Source organism: Callospermophilus lateralis, chromosome 3 (genome assembly GCF_048772815.1).
Source record: "Callospermophilus lateralis isolate mCalLat2 chromosome 3, mCalLat2.hap1, whole genome shotgun sequence".
NCBI lineage: Eukaryota > Metazoa > Chordata > Mammalia > Rodentia > Sciuridae > Callospermophilus > Callospermophilus lateralis.
In genome coordinates, this window is record NC_135307.1 from 176,792,054 (window position 1) to 176,811,243 (window position 19,190).

The 19,190-nt window shown below is 44.5% G+C and overlaps 1 protein-coding gene across 1 annotated transcript; it reads right to left on the reverse strand.

Moving 5' to 3' along the window:
- Positions 1-10,457: 10,457 nt before the first annotated feature.
- Gdf5 (growth differentiation factor 5) lies at positions 10,458-15,078 on the reverse strand. The gene is made up of 2 exons (XM_076851745.1): positions 14,189-15,078; positions 10,458-11,873 (listed from the first exon to the last, which is right to left on the reverse strand). Exons 1-2 carry the CDS (start codon positions 14,799-14,801, stop codon positions 10,999-11,001), a joined length of 1,488 nt encoding a protein of 495 aa, XP_076707860.1. The 5' UTR covers positions 14,802-15,078; the 3' UTR covers positions 10,458-10,998.
- Between the last annotated feature and the right edge of the window lie 4,112 nt (positions 15,079-19,190).

A 19,190-nucleotide genomic window follows, 5' to 3' on the forward strand; every position in this document is an offset into this window, starting at 1 on the left:
AATGAGGCACAGAATAAATTTATTGATGTTTTGAAATATGCATACAATGTGGAATGGCTATTAACTTATGTATTACCTAACTTATTTTTTGTGGTGAAAACACTTAAAATCTACTTTCTAAGTGATTTTCAAGAATATGATATACTGTTATTCTCTATAATCACCATGTTGTGCAGTAGATCTCTTGAACTTGTGTGTGTGAGTGTGTGTGTGGTATTGGGAATTGAATCCAGGAGTGATCTACCACTGAACTACACTCCCAGTCCTCTTTTTTTTTTTTTTTTTTTTAATAAGGTCCTGCTGAGTTACTAAGGCTGGCCTTGAACTTGCAATCTTCCTGCCTCAGCCTCTATGCCCTACTTACCTGTCTTGAACTTTCCTTCTATCTAACTAAAATTTTGAAGCCTTTGACCAGCATCTATCTCCCCAACATAAACACTTTTATATGCCTGCTGGTCATTTGTATTCTTCTCTATGAGCTGTCTATTTTCAAAAATCTTTGGTAACCACCATTCTACTCTCCACTTCTATGAGTCAACTATTTTAGATTTCACATATAAGTGAGATCATTTTGTATTTGCCTTTCTGTGCCTGGCTTACTTCTCTTAATAAGATATCTTCCTGGTTGTAGCGAGGTGGCAAAATTGTGATGTATGCAGTCAAGGGGAGAAATAAAGAATGTCCACACGCTTCTGCCCCTTGCAATGCTTTATTCACTCAAATTACTCAATTTACAGTTTCACTCTTTAGATTCTTAATCAAGGAAATGACAATTCTTAATGCTAGGCACTGCAATCGACATAATCAATTCACAGCAAACAATTCTAGATTAATTCTAGGCATTGCAAAACACACTTAATCATGACAGGCTAATGACAGACATTCCCTCTGTTTGCTAAATTCAAAAGTCTCAAGCCTTAGACTTTATGTCTGGCAGATGCACACTCACTTAGACTGAAGTGATCAGGTCCAGAACCAAGGCAGGCTTTTCCTGGCATGGAGTGGATGACCAGTTGAGGAGAGGGTCATAGGGAGAAGTTGTGGCTCTCACCAGGGTCCAGAAGAGGCCTTAGAGTTTGAGAGTGGTGAGGATCATGCAGCGGATCAGGAAGGATGACAAATGATGGGATGTCAGGTCCTCATCAAGCTCTCCAGCTCCAGGGCATCCTTGTTTCTGCTGGCTGAATCCCTGTTCATTTGCTCTATTATACTAAATTTGGGGACTTTTGACCTCCCTTTTAATCCTTATCAGCCACCCCTATTGAATTATTTAAGTTCCTTATATATTTTGGATATTAATCCCTCATCAGATGTATAGTTTGACAATATTTACTTACATTCCATAGGTAGTTTCTTTATTTTGATTTTTTTTCCTTTGCTGTGAAAAAGTGTTTTAGATAAGCCAGGTGCAGTGTTGCTTGCCTGTAATCCCAGTGACTCAGGAGGCTGAGGCAAGAGGATCACTACTTCAAAGACAGCGTCAGCAACTTAGCGAGACCCTAAGCAACTTAATAAGACCCTGTCTCAAAATCAAAAATAAAAGAGGCTGGTGATATAGCTCAATGGTAAATCTTCCCTGGATTCAATCCCCAGTACAAAAATAAATAAATAAATAAATATATTTCCCAAACAAATGTCATGGAGCTTTCCCCTTCTAAAGTTTCGGCTTGGATATTTATGTCTTGTCTAACATAGTACAGTTCATGTTAGATAAGCACTGTATCATTGTGAGTTGATTTTTGTATGTGGTGTGAGATAAGGGTCTAATTTCATTCTTCTGCATGTGGATATCCATTGTCCCAACACCATTTATTGAAGAAACTGTTCTTTCCCCATTTTGTGTTCTTGGCATCCCTATCAAAGATCACTTGACAGGGAGTGGGGCATGTAGTTCAATGGTAGCACCTTTACCTAGCATGTGTAAGCCTTAGTTTCAATGCCCAGCACCTCAAAAAAAAAAAAAAAAAAATGAAGCCATCCATGGTGGTATATGCCATAGTCCCAGCTACTCAGGAGGCTGAAGCAGGAGGATGATTTAAGCCCACAAGTTTAAGACCATCCTGGGCAGCATGGCAAGATCCCATCTCAGTTGACTATAAATATATGGATTTATTTCCAGGGTCTCTATTCCATTCTCTCTATTGGTCTAAGTGTCTAAACACATGCAAATATTGGGAGGTTAGAGAGGGAAGGAAGATTCTAAGATAAGAATCCTGAGGTGAGAAATGGGTTTTTTTTATTTTTAGTGCATAAAATTGTTTTTGGTTTATACAAAATATAAAGATGTTGCCTGTTAATCTTCCATTTGAAGTATTTTATAAGCCTAAATGAAAATACTTTCTATACACAATTGGGTAACTTGCATGTGCAATATTAGAAACCAACGATGTAGTGCTTCTATACATAAATTAGGACAACTTTCACTGCATATTAAAAGAGGAATAAAAGAAGCATTCTAGTTAATCAAATTAAAGAAGCAAAGTTACACAAAAACTGCTGTATTTTATCAGTTTTTTTTCATTGCTATAGTGAAATACCTGAAGCAAACTAACTTTGTAAAGAAAATAGGTATATTTAGCTCCTGATTTTGGAAGCTCAAGGACATGGTGCTAACAGGCATTGACTCATTTCTAATGAGGGCCCTCTTGGCTGTGTCACACCAAAGTGATGGCAAAGACAGGAACACATGCAGGATCAAGTGTGGATACAAGCAATCACATTGCCAAAGGGAAGACAGAGAAAGCCAGGAGGGAACAGATTCAGACTATATAACAGCACTGTTTTGAGAACAACTTTTATCACTTCCCAGTGGCAGAATTCCCAACTGACCTAAGGACCTCCCAGTAGGCCTCACATTTCAAAAGTTCCAAATCATCTCCCAATACTGCCACCCTCGGGACCAAGCTTCCAATACATGAATCTTTGAGAGACATATCCAAACCACAGCATATACAAATAAACCTATTTCAGTAATATGCACAAGAGATGATGGACTAAATGTTGGAGACTAGAAAAAAGGTTGATATGTAATTTCCTTTCTGATGGCTTTGATTTTCTCTGTGAACTGGGATAGGGGAGAGAGTTTTCCTATTCAAAAGAATGCAGATGGTATGGAACTGTAATTTAGAAGAGTAGTGAAAGTTTAAAGTTCAACAGAGAATAAAAATAAAGGGGTCAGAGGCTGGAGTTGTGGCTCAGTGGTAAAGCTCTTGCCTAGCACACGTGAGGCATTGGGTTTGATCCTCAGCACCACATTAATCTATGCCTAGATTGGCTCCCTGCCTAAAAAAAAAAAAAAAAAAGTAAAAGAGTCAGGGAAAAAATGGAGGTGCTGGGCTGGGGTTGGTTGTGGCTCAGTGGCAGAGCACTTGCCTAGCAGTGTGTGTGGGTTCGATTCTAAGCATCGCATATAAATAAAGAAAAAAAGGTCCATCAACAACTAAAAAATTAAAAAAAAAAAGAAGAAAAAGAAAAATTGAAGCCCTAGTAAAATTCAACCACTATTCACTTTTTAAATTTTAATCTATTAATTTGAAATTAATAGTTGTTGTATGATTACATTCTTTTTTCCAAAGACTAGCTTTATATTGCAGATAAAACTAAAGTATTTGTATGTGTCTCTGTGTGTGTGTGAGTGTGTGTTGCTGAGGGTCAAACCCAGGGCCTTGCACATGCTAAGCAAATGCTACAAAACTGAGCCCTATCTCCAGCCCAAGGCTAAAGTACTTTTTACCCACCACTTTGAATCCCAGCTCTTTCTACCCTCTCTAAAGTCAAAATTTTCTTCTAGATATATTTTTTTAAATATTTATTTTTTGGTTGTAGTTGGACACAATACCTTTATTTTACTTATTTATTTTTATGTGGTGCTGAGGATTGAACTCAGGAAGGCAAGTGCTCTACCGCTGAGCCACAACCCCAGCCCTTCTAAATATTTTTTTTTAATTTTCCTTTTTTAAAATATATTTTTAGTTGTTGATAGATCTTTTATTTGTTTATTTTGTTTGTTTGTTTATATGCGGTGCTGAGAATCAAACCCAGTGCCTTACACATGCCAGGCAAGTGCCCTACTGGTGAGCCCCAGTCCCAGCCTTAACATTTTCATACATGTGTATATATATTTGTAGGAGTGGTGGGTTTTTGTTATTGTTGGTGGTGGTGGTTTTTTTTTTTTTTTTTTTTTTTGCTGTTCTTGGAAGTGAACTCAAGGTCTTGTGCATATACCATTGAGCTACCCCTACAACCTCCTCATTGCACTTTTTTTTTTGAGATGAGGTCTCACAGTGTTTCCCAGGCTGGCGGCTGGCCTCAAACTCTTGGACTCAAGTGATCCTCCCCCTTGGCCTCGTGGCTATAGTTTCAGGTTATGCCACTGTGCCCAGCTTCTGGCACTTTAAATGGAAATTATTTATTTGCATGTCCATTTGTACAACTAGACTGCAGGTTTCTTTTGAAGACTGTTTTTATTCAGTCTACAAAAACAATAAAGTCATATTAATACCCATTTTACTTACTTTATTTCTTAGGGGAAACATTTTTAAAAAAAAGAAATACCTTATGATTCACTTATATGTAAAATAGAATAGTAGTTGCCAGGGACTAGGAGGTGAGAGAAGTGGGGAGTTATTATTCAGTTTTACAAGATGAAAAAACTTTAGAAATCTATTGCACAACAAACATGAATATAGTTAACAGTACTGACTGTACACTTACAAATTATTAAGATGGTAAATTTTATTACGTGTTTTTGAAATGGGAGCGTGAATCTACTATTCCTACAGCTGGTCTTTATTCCTTCCTCTTTCACATCTCCAAAGCTGACTATGATTCTGTTGTTTAAAAACAAATGTTTTCCTTGCAACATGGCCCTTACATGCAAGCCAACTACTTGTATGGACCTCAATCAAAAATACCGTTTTGATACTGGAGGGGGGAAAATGGCCATGTTAAGCTTGCTAAGAGAGAATACGATGTTTAAAGATTTTTCAACAATCATTTTTCCCATATGAACATAATCTGAGTGTCCAAAATTTATTCTGTGTATCCTGAAGTCTTGGTACCAATTTTTACTATTCTCCTTCCTCACCATCTCTCTAGTGGTGTGATTGATCTTTGAGGCCCTGGCTACTTCGTTTTCTCTGTTCTCCCAAGTGAGAACCTCTCAGAAGTCAAGTGGACAGCCTCAAGTGCTCATACCTGGGGGACTTGGAAATCCCTTGCTGAGTCCATCCCTCAGAGTCAGTGGAATCACTCACCAACATGGTGTGATTTTAGGGAGGATATGCCTGCCCCACTTTGGAGACTCACTGTTATTCATTTGCTCACATAGTCTGTATGCTGCAAATGTTTTCCTTCAACCCCTATCCAAATTCCAAATTTTATTAAATCTTCAGGACCCTCTCTTATTTACCTGAGTTAAATTATCATATATATTTTTTCATTGTTCTTTACTATTTTATTATTTAACATTTCAAGTTTGAAAATCTTGATTCTCCCATTATCAACAATTGTAGATCAGGTGGAAGCATAGTTCCATGGTACAGTGCTTGCCTAGGATGTTTTGAGGCCCATTTTAAAATCCCCAGCATCACTGAAAAATAATGATTAATCATAATAATTGTGATAAGGTTTATTCATGCTTCCTATAGGCCAGACATCATTAAAAAGGATTGTATACATATGTTAGATATATATTTACAACATTGAGAGTATTTTTGTCCACATTTTATATTTGAGGAAAGAAATGTGTGACCTTGCCCAAGGTCATGCAGTTAGTAAGGAGCAAGGCTGGAATTTTAATTCATACAGTATGACCCCAGAGTTCTGACTTATGTTCAATGTGCTGGATTGAGAGAACCCTTAGTGTTTGTCTAGTCAACTTCCTCTCCTTTACTGCCACTTTCTCTTCCCCTAAACTATGATCCTAATCCCTTCTCCAGTTTCCTAAGTAATTATTCCAAGCTCATTTTGACCATAGAAGACTTGGTATTTTGCCTATTTCATCTTTAGACTTAAAAATCTCTCCTTTAAATTCATCTGAAATCTGTTCAGGGAGCAGTATAGTTAGTAACTCGTGTGTAAAATGGAGAGTATAGCAGCTATCTCATGGGGTGATTGCAGGAATTAATGATTAAAAGCATGTAACACAGTGCCTGGTGCCAGGAACTGCACAACACATGACAATAATTGGCTCTAAGCCTTCTTGTGCACAGATTTGTTCTCTGGATGCCCAAAAACTGATCATGTCTATTATCTACAGTGGTCCTTCAATTTCTGAAGGTTGTGATTATGTTTCCTCTAAGCTGCTGCTACCTTCCCTTTCCTCCTCTGCCGCTGCCTCCTCCTCCTCCTCCTCCTCCATCCCTATATCTCTATCTATGGTTTCTGCAGCTAAAGAAATAATATCTCATAGATAATATCAGATATTATTTCTAGACCTCTTGCTATCATATCCTCTCTCCCTTCTGCTAAGGCTTAGGTGAAGAAGTCAGAAAATCAATGAACAGTTACATTGGGTTTGTACTCTACATGTCTTTTTATTATTATCATTGTTCTCTTTGTGTAGTGCTGGGAATCAAACTCAGGGCTTCATGCATGCCAGGCAAGCATACTACAGCTAAGCTGCACTCCCAGTTCTGAAACTCACATCTGTGGCATTTAGGCAGCCATATTTTATTTAGTTAACTCCACTGAGTTCACAACTACGTATAACACCATTTCTTTGCCATCTGAAGTTGTAAAAGCACATTTTTTTCACATCCTGTGTTTGTGCAGTTAGGTTCATGAATTAAGATGGATAATTTGACATTTTTCCTGTTTTATTTCATTTCATAGGATTCAGCCTATTCTGTTCTAACATCCTTTGGGATTTATATTTTCCTTTCCATTTATGTTTGGACTCTGAGGACAAGATCATTGCAAAGTAAGAAAATTCCTGTAAGGTGCTAAGCACAAATACTTGGCATACAGCAAGCCCTTGATAAACACAAACAATTGTGGTGGTGGTTGTTATCCCAATACTCAACACAGTGTCTGGCTCACAGTAGAATCCTAATAATATTCATTGATTAATGAATAAATGATTGGCTCAAAGATTGATGGAACTAATAAATATTCCCTGTCTTGACTCTCAGGCCAAGTAAATTTGATATTATCTTTCTTTTCCAAATAGGGAAACTGAGGCTCATAGATGTTAAATAACTTGCCCATGATCACTCAACTGGAAAGTGGAACCAGAACTAGAACTAATCTGCTTGATTCCCAAGCATGTACGGCAGACCCTTCCCTATGATGCGTCCTCACATCTATATTCAAACTGAAAGAACATGCTAGGAAGCCAGAATGAAGTCCGAGAGACTTCCCAAGATTGTGTGTCCCAAGCCCTAGAGAAGATGATTCTCTTGTAACCCTGGGACCCAGGGATGTGGAAGGGCCCAAGAGATGGGGAACAGAGCACTGGAAGCCTTCCTCCTCCCTCCCCTCTGGGCCTCTCGTATTCCCTGCCTAAACTCTGCTCTGCTATTTCTCCTAAGCAACTAACAGCATTGTGTGTCCCCGAGGAGACACTTTTAAGGCCAGGGAACCAAGACCCAGGGAAATGATTCAATTGCTTGCCAGAACCAGGGTCAGCGGAGTCAGGGGCCCAGAAGAGTAGGTACAAAGAATTAGAAGACCCGTGGGAAATCTGTGGTTGCCTCTCTGCCACCCCCATCTGGGTATCAGCTTCCTCTTTGTAAGAATGGTGGGATGTAATAGTCCTCATTTTACCTTATAATGGTTTGTGGTATAATGATGACAACAGCTAGGGTTTACTGAGTACCATCTCTGCCAGTTACCATGCTGAGTACCTTTCATAGTCTTAGCACTATGAAATAGGTATATTATTTACTCCCATTTTAATTTTTCATTCTTCCTTCCTTTCATTTTTGTCCTTTTTTTTTTTTTTTGAACTCAGGGACACTCAACCACTGAGCCACATCATCAGCCCTATTTTGATTTTAGAGACAGGGTCTCACTGAGCTGCTTAGCACCTCACTTTTGCTGAGGCTGGCTTTGAACTCTCTATATTCCTGCCTCAGCCTCCCAAGCAGCTGGGATTACAGGCATGGGCCACAGCGCCAGGCTCCTTTTTAATAAATGTGGAAGCCAAAGTTCATAGAATTGTTACTTGCCCAAGATCTCTAACCCTAAGTGTTAGAACTGAGGTTTGAAACTGTGTAGCCTTTTCAGCCCTTCAGAACTGAGAAATGGAGGACAGGAGAGTATGATAGAAATCCTGTATTCTCTGGGCAAAAATATATTGCACAGTCTTATGATTGGGACTGAAAGTGGGAACCTACGGAGAGCATTTCTAATGAGGCAGTTGTGCAAATCCAAAGGTGGGAAAGGCTCTTCTCACCCACATGATCAGATTGAATCCCTAGGTCTAGATGAGAGGAGGGAGGGTACACAGTGTGACTAGCTCCTTTGTAAGAGACAGTTCCAGAGCAGATTGTGGTGGGAGAGGAAGATCCTAGGTTGTCCAGCCAGAGCCACTATAGCCCATTCAAAGCCAAGGCCTTCTGCAAGAAGAGTACTGTAACTCATGATGTTCTGCTGGGGTTAAGGCAGGAAGAAGCTCCAGTTTTCTCAGAGCTTTCCAAGAAACCAGGGACGCACAGCCCAGGAAATAAGTACTTATGGCCTCCAATGGCACCTGTGACCCCTTAATTCCCTGTATCTCTGCCCTTGGGTTTCCAGCCACCCAGCTTCTGCACTGTTCTCCTTATATCCACAGCTGTCTGCTTGTCATCCCCAGCACCTCCCTTCCAGGCTCATTCTCCTCTCACACACCAGGACTGTCTGCCATGGCAGCTCCTTTGTTTACTTCCAGAGCTCACAGGCTCACCACTAGCCAAACACAACGAGGCCTGGCCAGGGAGATCTTGGCTCTAGGATCAATCTGGCCCCTCTGGGACAGGTAATGGCCTCCAAACCAAGAAGGCAGCTCAAAGGTAGGTTGCTCCCTGTGCTGGGTTCTTGCTTCAGAGTCTGACAACCCAAGTTTCAGGCCTAGAGGGAAAAGATACAAGTTCTGCCCATAGTTGGGCAGGAATCCTTACTGTTGAGACAGCTTTGGCTAAGGGCTCCCAGAATTAAAGACCTAGCTAGAGAGAGATGGGGAAAATTTTGAGGCCTCCTGGGTGGGAACCAGAGGCTTGGATTTCTGCTCCTTTTTGAGTCTCTCATCAGCCTGGTAAAACCTGGCTCTGAACCCTCAGTTGGAGGATCCAGGTGCCTAAATTTCCTCACCAGGAGTTTGTGTTCCTCTTCCAAAAGCTCAGGTCTCATACACCCCAAAGATTCTTTCTTTCTTTCTCTCTCTCTCTCTCTCTCTCTCTCTCTTTTTTCTTTTGCACCAGGATTGAATTCAGTGCTTAACCACTGAGCCACATTCCCAGCCCCTTTTTAAGTTTTTTATTCTGAGACAAGTTCTCATCAATTAGAGCCTCATCAAGTTGCTGAGGCTGGCCTTGAACTTATAATCCTTTTGCCTCATCCTCTTGAGACACTGGGATTACAAGTGTGTGCTATATAGTGCTCTCTCCTCCCTGAAGATTCTAACTGAAAAGGGAAAGTGAGTATTTACTATAGACTAAGCCCTAAGTAGAAACATAGCCTGGCATTTGTCTGTCTGAGATCAGTGGGAAGATGATTTACCTAATGTATAATTATGTATTTATATAATGTATAATGTAAAGTGAGGGGCTCTAATTCTGACTCTGGAGCTGTGGTAGGTGATGGGTAAGCAATAAGGAATACTGAGGGTGCTAAGCTGGAGGGCAGCAGGGTCACAGACAAGGTCATATGAAGAACAATGGTCCTGGCAAAATAAGAGGCTCCCATTGGGAAGGGGAGACTCCTGGCAGTCCAGACTCCCCAATGCAGAAGTAGAGGGCCCTTTAAATGTTGCTCATTTAATTCTGTGAGGATGGGAGAAAATGGGGGCAGGGCAGATGCTGGTGAATGATCAGAGATGATTTTAAGGCCTCCTGGATGAGAACCAGAGACTTAGACTGCTCCTGGTCTCCATTTCATTTAAAGGAAATGAAATCCCCAGTATCTTTCTCATTTAGGGATCCCTTTTAACACACACACAAAAAAACTTGACTAAGAATGTAAAAATCTAACTTTGTTGCCAGGCCCCAATGGAGCAGATGGACCCGGGGGGCCAATGGGCCTTTGGAAAGAACAGGAATGAGGTTAGAGGTGAACACTGGTCCTGCCCAGTTCTTACTCTCTGCCCCATTCTGCTTCAGTTTCCAAGGGTTGGGGGAGGGGCCTGGGAAACAGAGTTCATGCATGAAGCAACCCACCCTCCTTCTCTGAGTCAGGAATTCCTTGAGGGGTTATGGGTCCCCTGGAGTAAACAAGAAATTTGCTACAGTTTTAGGCACAGTTTGGCTTTTTTCTCATCAATGTACATTTTAATCTAACAGTCTAACAGCCTCATACTCCTTACCCTTGCCCAAGTCCTCTCCCCGCTCTCCCACACCAGCCCAATCAGCATCTCATCTGCCCTAAAGATTGAAAGTCAACAGGCACAAAGGTGATTCAAAGAGGAGGTGACACCTGTGTCTCTCCCACCAGATGCTCAGGATAGCACCAGACCCCCTTGGAGAGTTCAGAGGCCAAGGAGGCCTAAATTAGGAGAGATTACAGGTTGAGTCTCATTGGAAAACACTGTCTCCTGGGTCTCAGTCCCATGCAGAGTCTGTCCCCTTGGACTGTCCTTGTCAGTCAGAGTAACAGAAGAGCAAAAATCCTCAGATGGGGGACTTGTGAATAGAAGGGGACCTTGAGCCCAAGTCACACTCAGAGTGAACAAGGCTGCTGGAATGCCCTTTGGTGCGGTTGTGTAGATGCTCTGACTGCAGCTTCCTGACCCCTCTGTGATTCCAGGAGTGAGGGGAGGGGCTCTCAGGATATGCCAACCTGGAAGACAGAGGGCCAGTGCTGCTACCTGCAGCCACAAGACTCCACAACCATGTCCTCATACTGCTTATATACCACGTTGTTGGCAGAGTCAATGAAGAGGATGCTAATGGGACTCAGCCGCGTGGGCACACAGCAGGTGGGTGGTGTGGACTCAGGGTCCATGGAGTTCATCAGGGTCTGGATGACTGCGTGGTTCGTGGGCTCCAGGTGGGAGCGCAGGGGGAATTCGCATAGCCCCTCGCAGTGGAAGGCCTCGTACTCAAGAGGCGCAATGATCCAGTCATCCCAGCCCATGTCCTTGAAGTTGACATGCAGGGCCTTCCGACTGCAGCGGGCCTTGAGGTTCTTGCTGGGTCGCTTGCCCTGGCGAGTGGCCAGCGGAGCCCGCCGTTTCCGCCGCTGGCTGAACAGGTACTCATACACAGTCTTATCATCCTGGCCCGAGCGGGCCTTAATCTCATTAAAGAATAGGTCCCGTTTCTTGGTTCGGCCAAACACCAGGAACAGAGCCTTCTCATGGACCTGCCGGGCAGCCCGGTCAAAGCCCAGACCGCGGAGGTCCACAGCCCGGCCCCGTTCCCAGGCCTCCAGCTCCAGGCACAGCTGGGCCGAGTTCTTAAAGTTTCGGAAGAGCTTCCAGATGTCGAACACCTCCCAGCCAGATCCATCCAGGCCTGGCACCGAGCGCACATCCAGCAAGGCTGCCGGCTGCCGGCCGCTGGGGCAGCTGGACAGCTTCAGCTGGGCAGCCCGCCCGGCACCAGGGGCCACTGGCTTGGCTGTGTCTGAGGGCTTCTTCCGCAAGATCCGCAGCTCGGCCCCCAGCAGCCCATCCTTCTCCAGGGCACTAATGTCGAACATGTACCTCTGCTTCCTCACCACAGGACCTCGGTCATCTAGAGAGAATAGCCAGAAGTCAAGTCCTGCAACCTCACTAAGGGAGCCAGTCACCTCTAGGCCCCGAGGGAGGGCCAAGCTCTTCCCCCTCAGGAGAATTTTCTTTAACCTCTTCCCCACTGTGTCAGAGGCCAACATCAAACCACTGAGAGCCTTTTTAAAATGAGGGAGCTTCCTGCACAGTGGACCAAATCAGGGTGTTTATCTGTGAATGTGGAAATGGATGATTTGGGTAACTGTTTGTGTCAATGATTTATGTGTAATAGCCATAAGCCTTACAACTTCCTTCTACTTATCTCTCCTGCCTCGTGATCTAACATGATATCCTGTGTCTGAGATAGTGGGGTATACATTAAAATTACCCATTTTTTGAAAAACCTGAAGTTCAGGGAAGTTATGTGGCTTGCTCAAGTTCCCTTGCTAGGAAAAAAACAGAATTAGAACTCTAGGATTTTTATATCTCATACTGAGATGCTCCCACTATACCTTAAAGATCTTAGTGTTCTCATTTTTACAGATGAGGCACAGAGATGAGGAGTGACTTGACGTAGGTCACAGCAAGTTAATGAAAAAGCTGATCTACAACCCAAATTCCTGGCTCCCCAGTCTAATGATTTTATTGTGTATTTGTCTTCCCCTGCTGGGTGGATGAGGGTGTAACAGTGTGTGTGTGTGTGTGTGTGTGTGTGTGTGTGAGAGAGAGAGAGAGAGAGAGAGAGAGAGAGAGATGGGGTTCATTTGTAAGTATGCAAGGTAATATATATGTGAGTTACAAAGATATGTATGAATATTTTGCATGAATTTATGTGTGTGTGTGTGGGGGGGGATTGGGCATTGAATCCAGAACCCTCTACCACAGGGCTACATCTCAGCCCTTTTTACTTTTTATTTTGAGGCAGGGTATTGATAAGTTGCCCAGGCTGTCCTTGAACTTGCAATCCTCCTGCCTTGGGGCCTGCTGGAATTACAGGCATGTGCCACCATGCCCACTTGGCCTCATGAATATTTGAAGGGCTTGTATGTGAATGTAAGTGTATGATTCCACATATATACATAAAGTGTGTATACATGTGCACATGTGTGATTCAACGTGTATAAAATATAAAGCTGTGTGTGTGAGAAGCTCAGCAGTGTCTCTGTATCAGCATGGCCTCCTTCCTAAATACCAGTTTGCCATTGGGGAACATTCATATATTGCTCTAGAAGGTAACTAATTAGGCCTTTAAACTCCCCATCTCCCCCTCCCCAAGCTCCCTTAGTGCTGGGGGGGCCATAAGGACTTATTTTATGAGCCCCCAAGGGGTCACAGCTTTCCCTGGCTGGGCAGACAGCCAGCCCACCTCCCCCACCTCGGCCAGACCTGCTGCCTGTGTGCCTCCCCCCTCCTGCCCCCTGTCATTCCTCTACAGGCCAGCTCTAATGAGGAGTCTCTCCTACTCTCTGACCCCTCCCCCACCTTGCCAGCCAAAGTCCTAAGATTAAGAACCAGAGCATAGGAACTGTAAGCAACCTTAGCAACCGGCAGTCCACCTCCCTCTTCACACTATGGAGAAACTGAGGCCCTGAAAGGGGAAGAGTCTTGTTGAGTTCACACAGCAAGTTGAGAGAAAAAGCTGAGATGGTAATATTGGCAGAGGGAAACACAGGAGAGCAGATATTCTCCTGCGTTAATAATAAAAATATGTTTACAGGACACAAAATTTTCACATTTGAAGGACTTTCATAAATCACCCAGTCAGACTCCCATCTAGATGGACAGATGGGGAAACTGAGGCCCCAAGGGGCGAAGAGGCTGTCCCAGGGTCACATTATGAGTTAAACCCTAGGTCTGATGCCTCCTTCCATGACTCCAAGATGCCCCCTTTCCTTTCTTCACCTGTCTGCCTCCCCTGCCCCCTGTCCTGATGACAAAGTTGCAGAACTATGGGGACCTTTCTAAAGTTTCATCCTTCTGTCTGCTGAGAAAACCCCAGAGCTTGGAAGTTTGGACAACCCATAAAGTTACAGAGCGTGGCTTGATAATCAAGTCTTGGATAATCAAGTCTCCAACTCTGCCACCAAATGGCAGGTCTTGTCTCCTCTCCAGGATTTAGTGTCCCCGCCCCTCTGTACCTTGCAGGAACTTGACTTGGTGATCCCTGGGTACCCTATACTGCTGACATGCCAGCAGCCTGGATCTGGTATATTTAGGTAATTCCCTGACACCCACCCATGCAGGACCAGATGCACACACATTCCCCCACCTGTTAAGCATCAGGGCTCAGGGAGTCCCTCTGTGCATGCAGATGCTCCTCCCGCCACCCCGCCCCCTCACCTTGCCCTTTGTCAATAAAGCTGGTGATGGTGTTGGCCAGGCCAGCCTCCAACTTCACGCTGCTGTTGCCTCCCTTTCTGTCAGCATCGGACAGCGTCCTGTACAGCGAGAGCATGTACTCATGGGGTGTGATGGGGGGCGGACGAAACGGTTCCTTGGGCTCTCGAGGGGGCCCAGACTCCCTGGCCTTCTTCAGCAGAAAGGAGCTGGGGAGAGATCCTGCTTTTGGGGGTGCCTTGCCCCCAGGAAGCTGTCCTTTAGGGGTTACAGTCCGGGCTGCAGGCTGCCTTGTCTGGGGAGGGGGTCCTGGCTTGGGTTCAGAGCCACCAGATCTGGGGGGCAGCTTTTTGGGTTCATCCTTCTTGGCCTGTGTCTGCCCGGGGTCTGCCTTTGCCCTGGTGTTGGTGGCCCCCCCACCATAGCTGTGACCCCCTGGCCTAAAGATGTTCCGGGCCAGGGGGGGCCTCTCCTTGGCCTCTGCTCTGGCCAATCCTGGCCTGGCCCCCGTGGGTCTCTGGCCCAAGTCAGGGGCACCCAACACAGTGCAGATGAATTCCAGGTCCAGCCAAGCCAGGTGCCAAAGCAAGAAAGTGAGGAGTTTGGGGAGTCTCATCCTCTGGCCAGCCGCTGGATGACACCAAAGAGAACAGCGGCAGCAGCGAAGGTGCCTCTGGCTTGGCAAGAAAAACCATGAAAGGAGTGGATCTTCAGGAGCAGCGGCGGCAGCAGTAGCAGCAGCAGGAAGGGCTTTCTCTTCAGTCTGAGACTCTTGAAGTCCGCCGGGCGTGTGTCTGTATCCAGTCCCATAGTGGAAATGCTCCCGTATCCAGACGTGCACCGTCTCCAGTCAGCAGCTGAAAATAACTCGTTCTTGAAAGGAGAAAGCCGACCGCCCCCTTTCTCCTGCACAACTGACTGAGGGCTTGAAGGAGGCTTGTATAAGGCTGAGGGATTTTTCCAAGAAGGAAGAATGGCGTAATGCTGCCTGTGTGCTCCAGTTTTTTTTCCTCCTAGTTTTGAATCCTTTCCAGTGAAAATACTTACACACACACACACACACACACACACACACACACACGGGCCTGCAGGTGCTCAGAAAAATCTTTTACAAACCTGAACTCAGGAATTGGAAACGGAATTCCAACCCAAACCAATTTAATTACTCTCTGATGTCATGCTGTCTAAATTCATTTAAGTGCGATATATTTATGTGAAAAAAATCTCCGCTGCCCTTTTGAGGCCGTGGCTCATGGGGGCTCTTGGCACAGAGCCCCGTAGCGGGACTCAGGGCTTAGGGGGCCTCTCAGTCCCCAGAGCAGACTCAGGGGTCTTCACCTCCACCTCCTGGAGAAGCCCACCCCACCGACCCAAGGAGAGATGCTGAAGAGTGAGCCCTGAGATCCAAAGCCCCAGAAGCATGGGGAGTGTGGGTTTTCAGTGAAGTCCTTGGAGTATTTTAAAAGCAATTTCGACCCCTGCATCTAGCCTGGGATCCAATTTTGGGGGAGGGGGGCACATATGTATGTGTGTGTGTGTGTGTGTGTGTGAGTGTGTGTGTGCATGCGTTCGTGCATGTGTGTGTGTGTGTGTGTGTGTGTGTTGCAGAACAGATGGCAGCATTTACCCACAGTTTCTTTTATTTTAGTAAACTTGTGGTGACCCAGAGGCAGAAAAAAATATCAGTGCCCACTACACCCCTCCTTCCCCACAAATGCCATTGGCTGAACTCAGATGATTTCTTCAGGCTTGGGGGACACTGCCACCCTGAAGCCCCTGCTTGTCTAGAGGCAGGTACTGGGTGTACCCTGCCACTACCCCAGCAAAGACGTCCTCGGAGTTTTCTTAGAACAGATTGGCTGAGTTAGGAGGCAGTGGCCCCAGCCTGGGGCAGCAGCGGCCCCTGCAGGAGGCTGGAAAAAACGATTTCCCACAGGAAACTGGTAAAAGTTGGGGAAGTCTGAATTCCAGTTAAACTCAAGGGTTTCTCAAAGTGCCTCAGTGAAGTACTGAGCCCCCTTTCTTGGGATGTCCTATAGAGCCCTTGGACAACTTACCACAGGGTCACCTGGGGAAGCTGCTTCTTTCACCTGAAGTAATGTTTTATCACTTCCACAACTGAAGGAAGTCCTCCTTATCCTGAGAAGTTAAGGGACACTCATCTCCTCCTAGAAGCCTTCCTGGATTCCCAGTCAGTACCAATGACTCCCTCTAACACAATAATTGTCACACTGTGACAAAGATGACTGGCAGCGGGAAAATCAGCAGTCAGATAGGCTTCCTTCTTGGATTTTTTTTTGTTTATTTTCCTTGCAGTGCTGAGGATTGAACCCAGGGCTTCAAGCAAGCATGCTAGGCAAGTGCCCTACCACTGAGCCACAACCACAACCTCACAGGTTCTTACTTGACATGGCCTGACACAGTAGAAAGTCAGTGAGTGTCTGATGAATGAAACAACATGAAACTCACTCTAGGGGCTGGAGCTCCGTGGTGGAGTGCATGCTTAGTATGTGTGAAGCCCTGGGTTCCATTATCTGCAAACAAATAACAAAATAAAACAACCCCCGTGGCTGGGTGACCAAGTGACCACGAGTCCTTTCATGGTGCTGCTCCCAAGGTCACTGATCCTCCAGTCCAGCTGTATGGCTTTGTTACTTAAGCTTCACCTGGTACTCCTAGGTCAGAAATGGAAGTATAGCTCCAACTCCCAATCTCAAAAGACCAATGCAGCACCAGATTCTCTTTGGGGGGCTTTAAGGAAGGGCTGAATTCTTTTTTATCCCCTCAGTTGTCCAGGTGCGTCACCCTTGGCTTTCCTTTTGACTTGTCCCCCTTAACCAGTCTTCTAGGACATTCCTCCCTTCATTCCATCTTACTGTCTCCAATGCTGTTCTCCTTACCTCTTGACCTGCTATAATTCCCTTATAACTGGCTTCTAGGCCTCCAGGATCTCTCTGTTCCAACCCTCCCTCTACCTAAAACCCACCCATTAAACAAATGCCAACTCATGTGCCATCTGCTCCACAAAGCCTTCCCTCATCCCCCAAAACACACACTCCTCCTGAACTGCCCTCACGCATTTCCTGTGCTACCACCCACTCTGGTAGCTCAAAGTTTATCCAGTCTCTGCCTCTGTCCCATCTCCAAAGCAATTCATTTTTTCTACTCTGCATACTTTTTTTTTCATATTTTTATTACCACTTAATTATTTATACCTATTGTAAATTGTCTACGTACATATCTGTCTTCCCCCATTACATTATAACTAGACTGTACCATATTTGTCTTTTAGTTATTCACAGTGCTTGGCGTAGGGCCCAGCACATAGATTTTGTTTTCAGTATTGCAAATTGAACCCAGGGATGCTTTACCACTGAGCAACACCCTAGTCTTTTTTATTTTTATCTTTTGAGATAGGGTCTCGCTAAGTTGTTGAGACCTGCCTGGAACTTTCAATCCTTCTGCCTCGGCTTTCTGAGTCACTAGGATTACAGGCGTGCCCAGCCAAAAGCTATCATTTTCAATATATCATGTCTTCCCTGCAGAACTTTGAGTTCCTTAAAGGGAGGGATTTTTGCCTTGCCACTTGGGCATTCTGTAAGCTCCATTGAGTGCACAGATGAAGGGAAGAATCAGTCAAATAACCCAGACATCCCTATACATGGTTTGTTAAAGAGTAAGGGCTCTGGCCCAGCATGGTGGCACATGCCTATAATTCCAGTGATGTGGGAGACTGAAGCAGAAGGATTGTGAGTTCAAGGCCATCCAGGGAAATTTATCAAGACCCTATTCCCAAATAAAAACTAAATACAGCTGGGGATGTAGCTCAGTGATAAAGTAACCTAGGTTCCATCCCCAGTACTGGGGCAGAGGGCAGAAGCAGAAGTTCTGGAGACAGACCTGGTTTTGAAACCTGGTTCCGCTATTTACATGTTGTGAGATTTTGGGAATCCTCCCAATCTCTCTGAAACTCTGGACAAAGATAATAATAGTACTTATCTCACATAGGGTTTTTGTGGGGAATCAATGAAATTAATCACAAAGTGTGATTAGCCTAGAACATGGCAAATATTAGTAAAAGCTACTATTTTGTGAGCACTTTTTCTAGTCAACTAGGCATGGGGTTTGTTTTCCATCACATTTGGGGGGAGAAGCAGTACTGAGGATTTAACCCAGTGGTGTTTTTAACACTGGGTCATATCTCCATTCTTTTAAATTTTATTTATTTTTATTCTATTTTTTTTAAATTTTTAGTTGTTGATAGACCTTTATTTTATTTATTTATTTGTATGTGGTGCTGAGAATCGAACCCAATGCCTCACACATGCTAGGCAAAGCACTCTACCACTAAGCCACAACCCAGACCCCTTTTTATTTTTTATTTTGAGACAAGGTTTCAAGGTCCTTGCTAAGTTGCTGGGGCTGGCCTTGAACCTGTGATCCTCCTGTCTCAACCTCCCAAGCCTCTGGGATTATAGGCATGTACCATCACACCTGATCCCATCTCATTTATTACCTTATCTTCACAACAACCCTATGATGAAGGTGCTCTTAGTACCCATGTTTTACAGAAAAATAATATGAAATTCAGAAAAGTTAAATTACTTTCTGAAGGCTAATTTCTGCTTCAACACATTTTATGCTAAGAATCCTACTCGGGTTTCTAGGAATATAAGATGTGATAGGATGGTAGGGAATCTTAGGGTGTTCTTGACTTTCAGCCAAAGTTTCACCCAATGGGCTGGGACTTTGGGAACACGGAGGAGTCTCAGGCCAGTGGCTAACGTCTGAGGAGTGGGAACTCCCAGGAATGGGGTAGGAGTAGCAAAGCAACTCTGAGCTTGCATGGAAGGCCCTCTCTGAGAAGCCCAGGGTTCCTGCCTGGCATTCACTATAAAGGTGACTAATCACTTTGGTCCCCTCTGGTAATTGCAACCAGATGCTGCCATTGGCAGTACTTCAGTCCCGACATGTTTAATTACTGGGACATAGAGTCCCGGGTCCC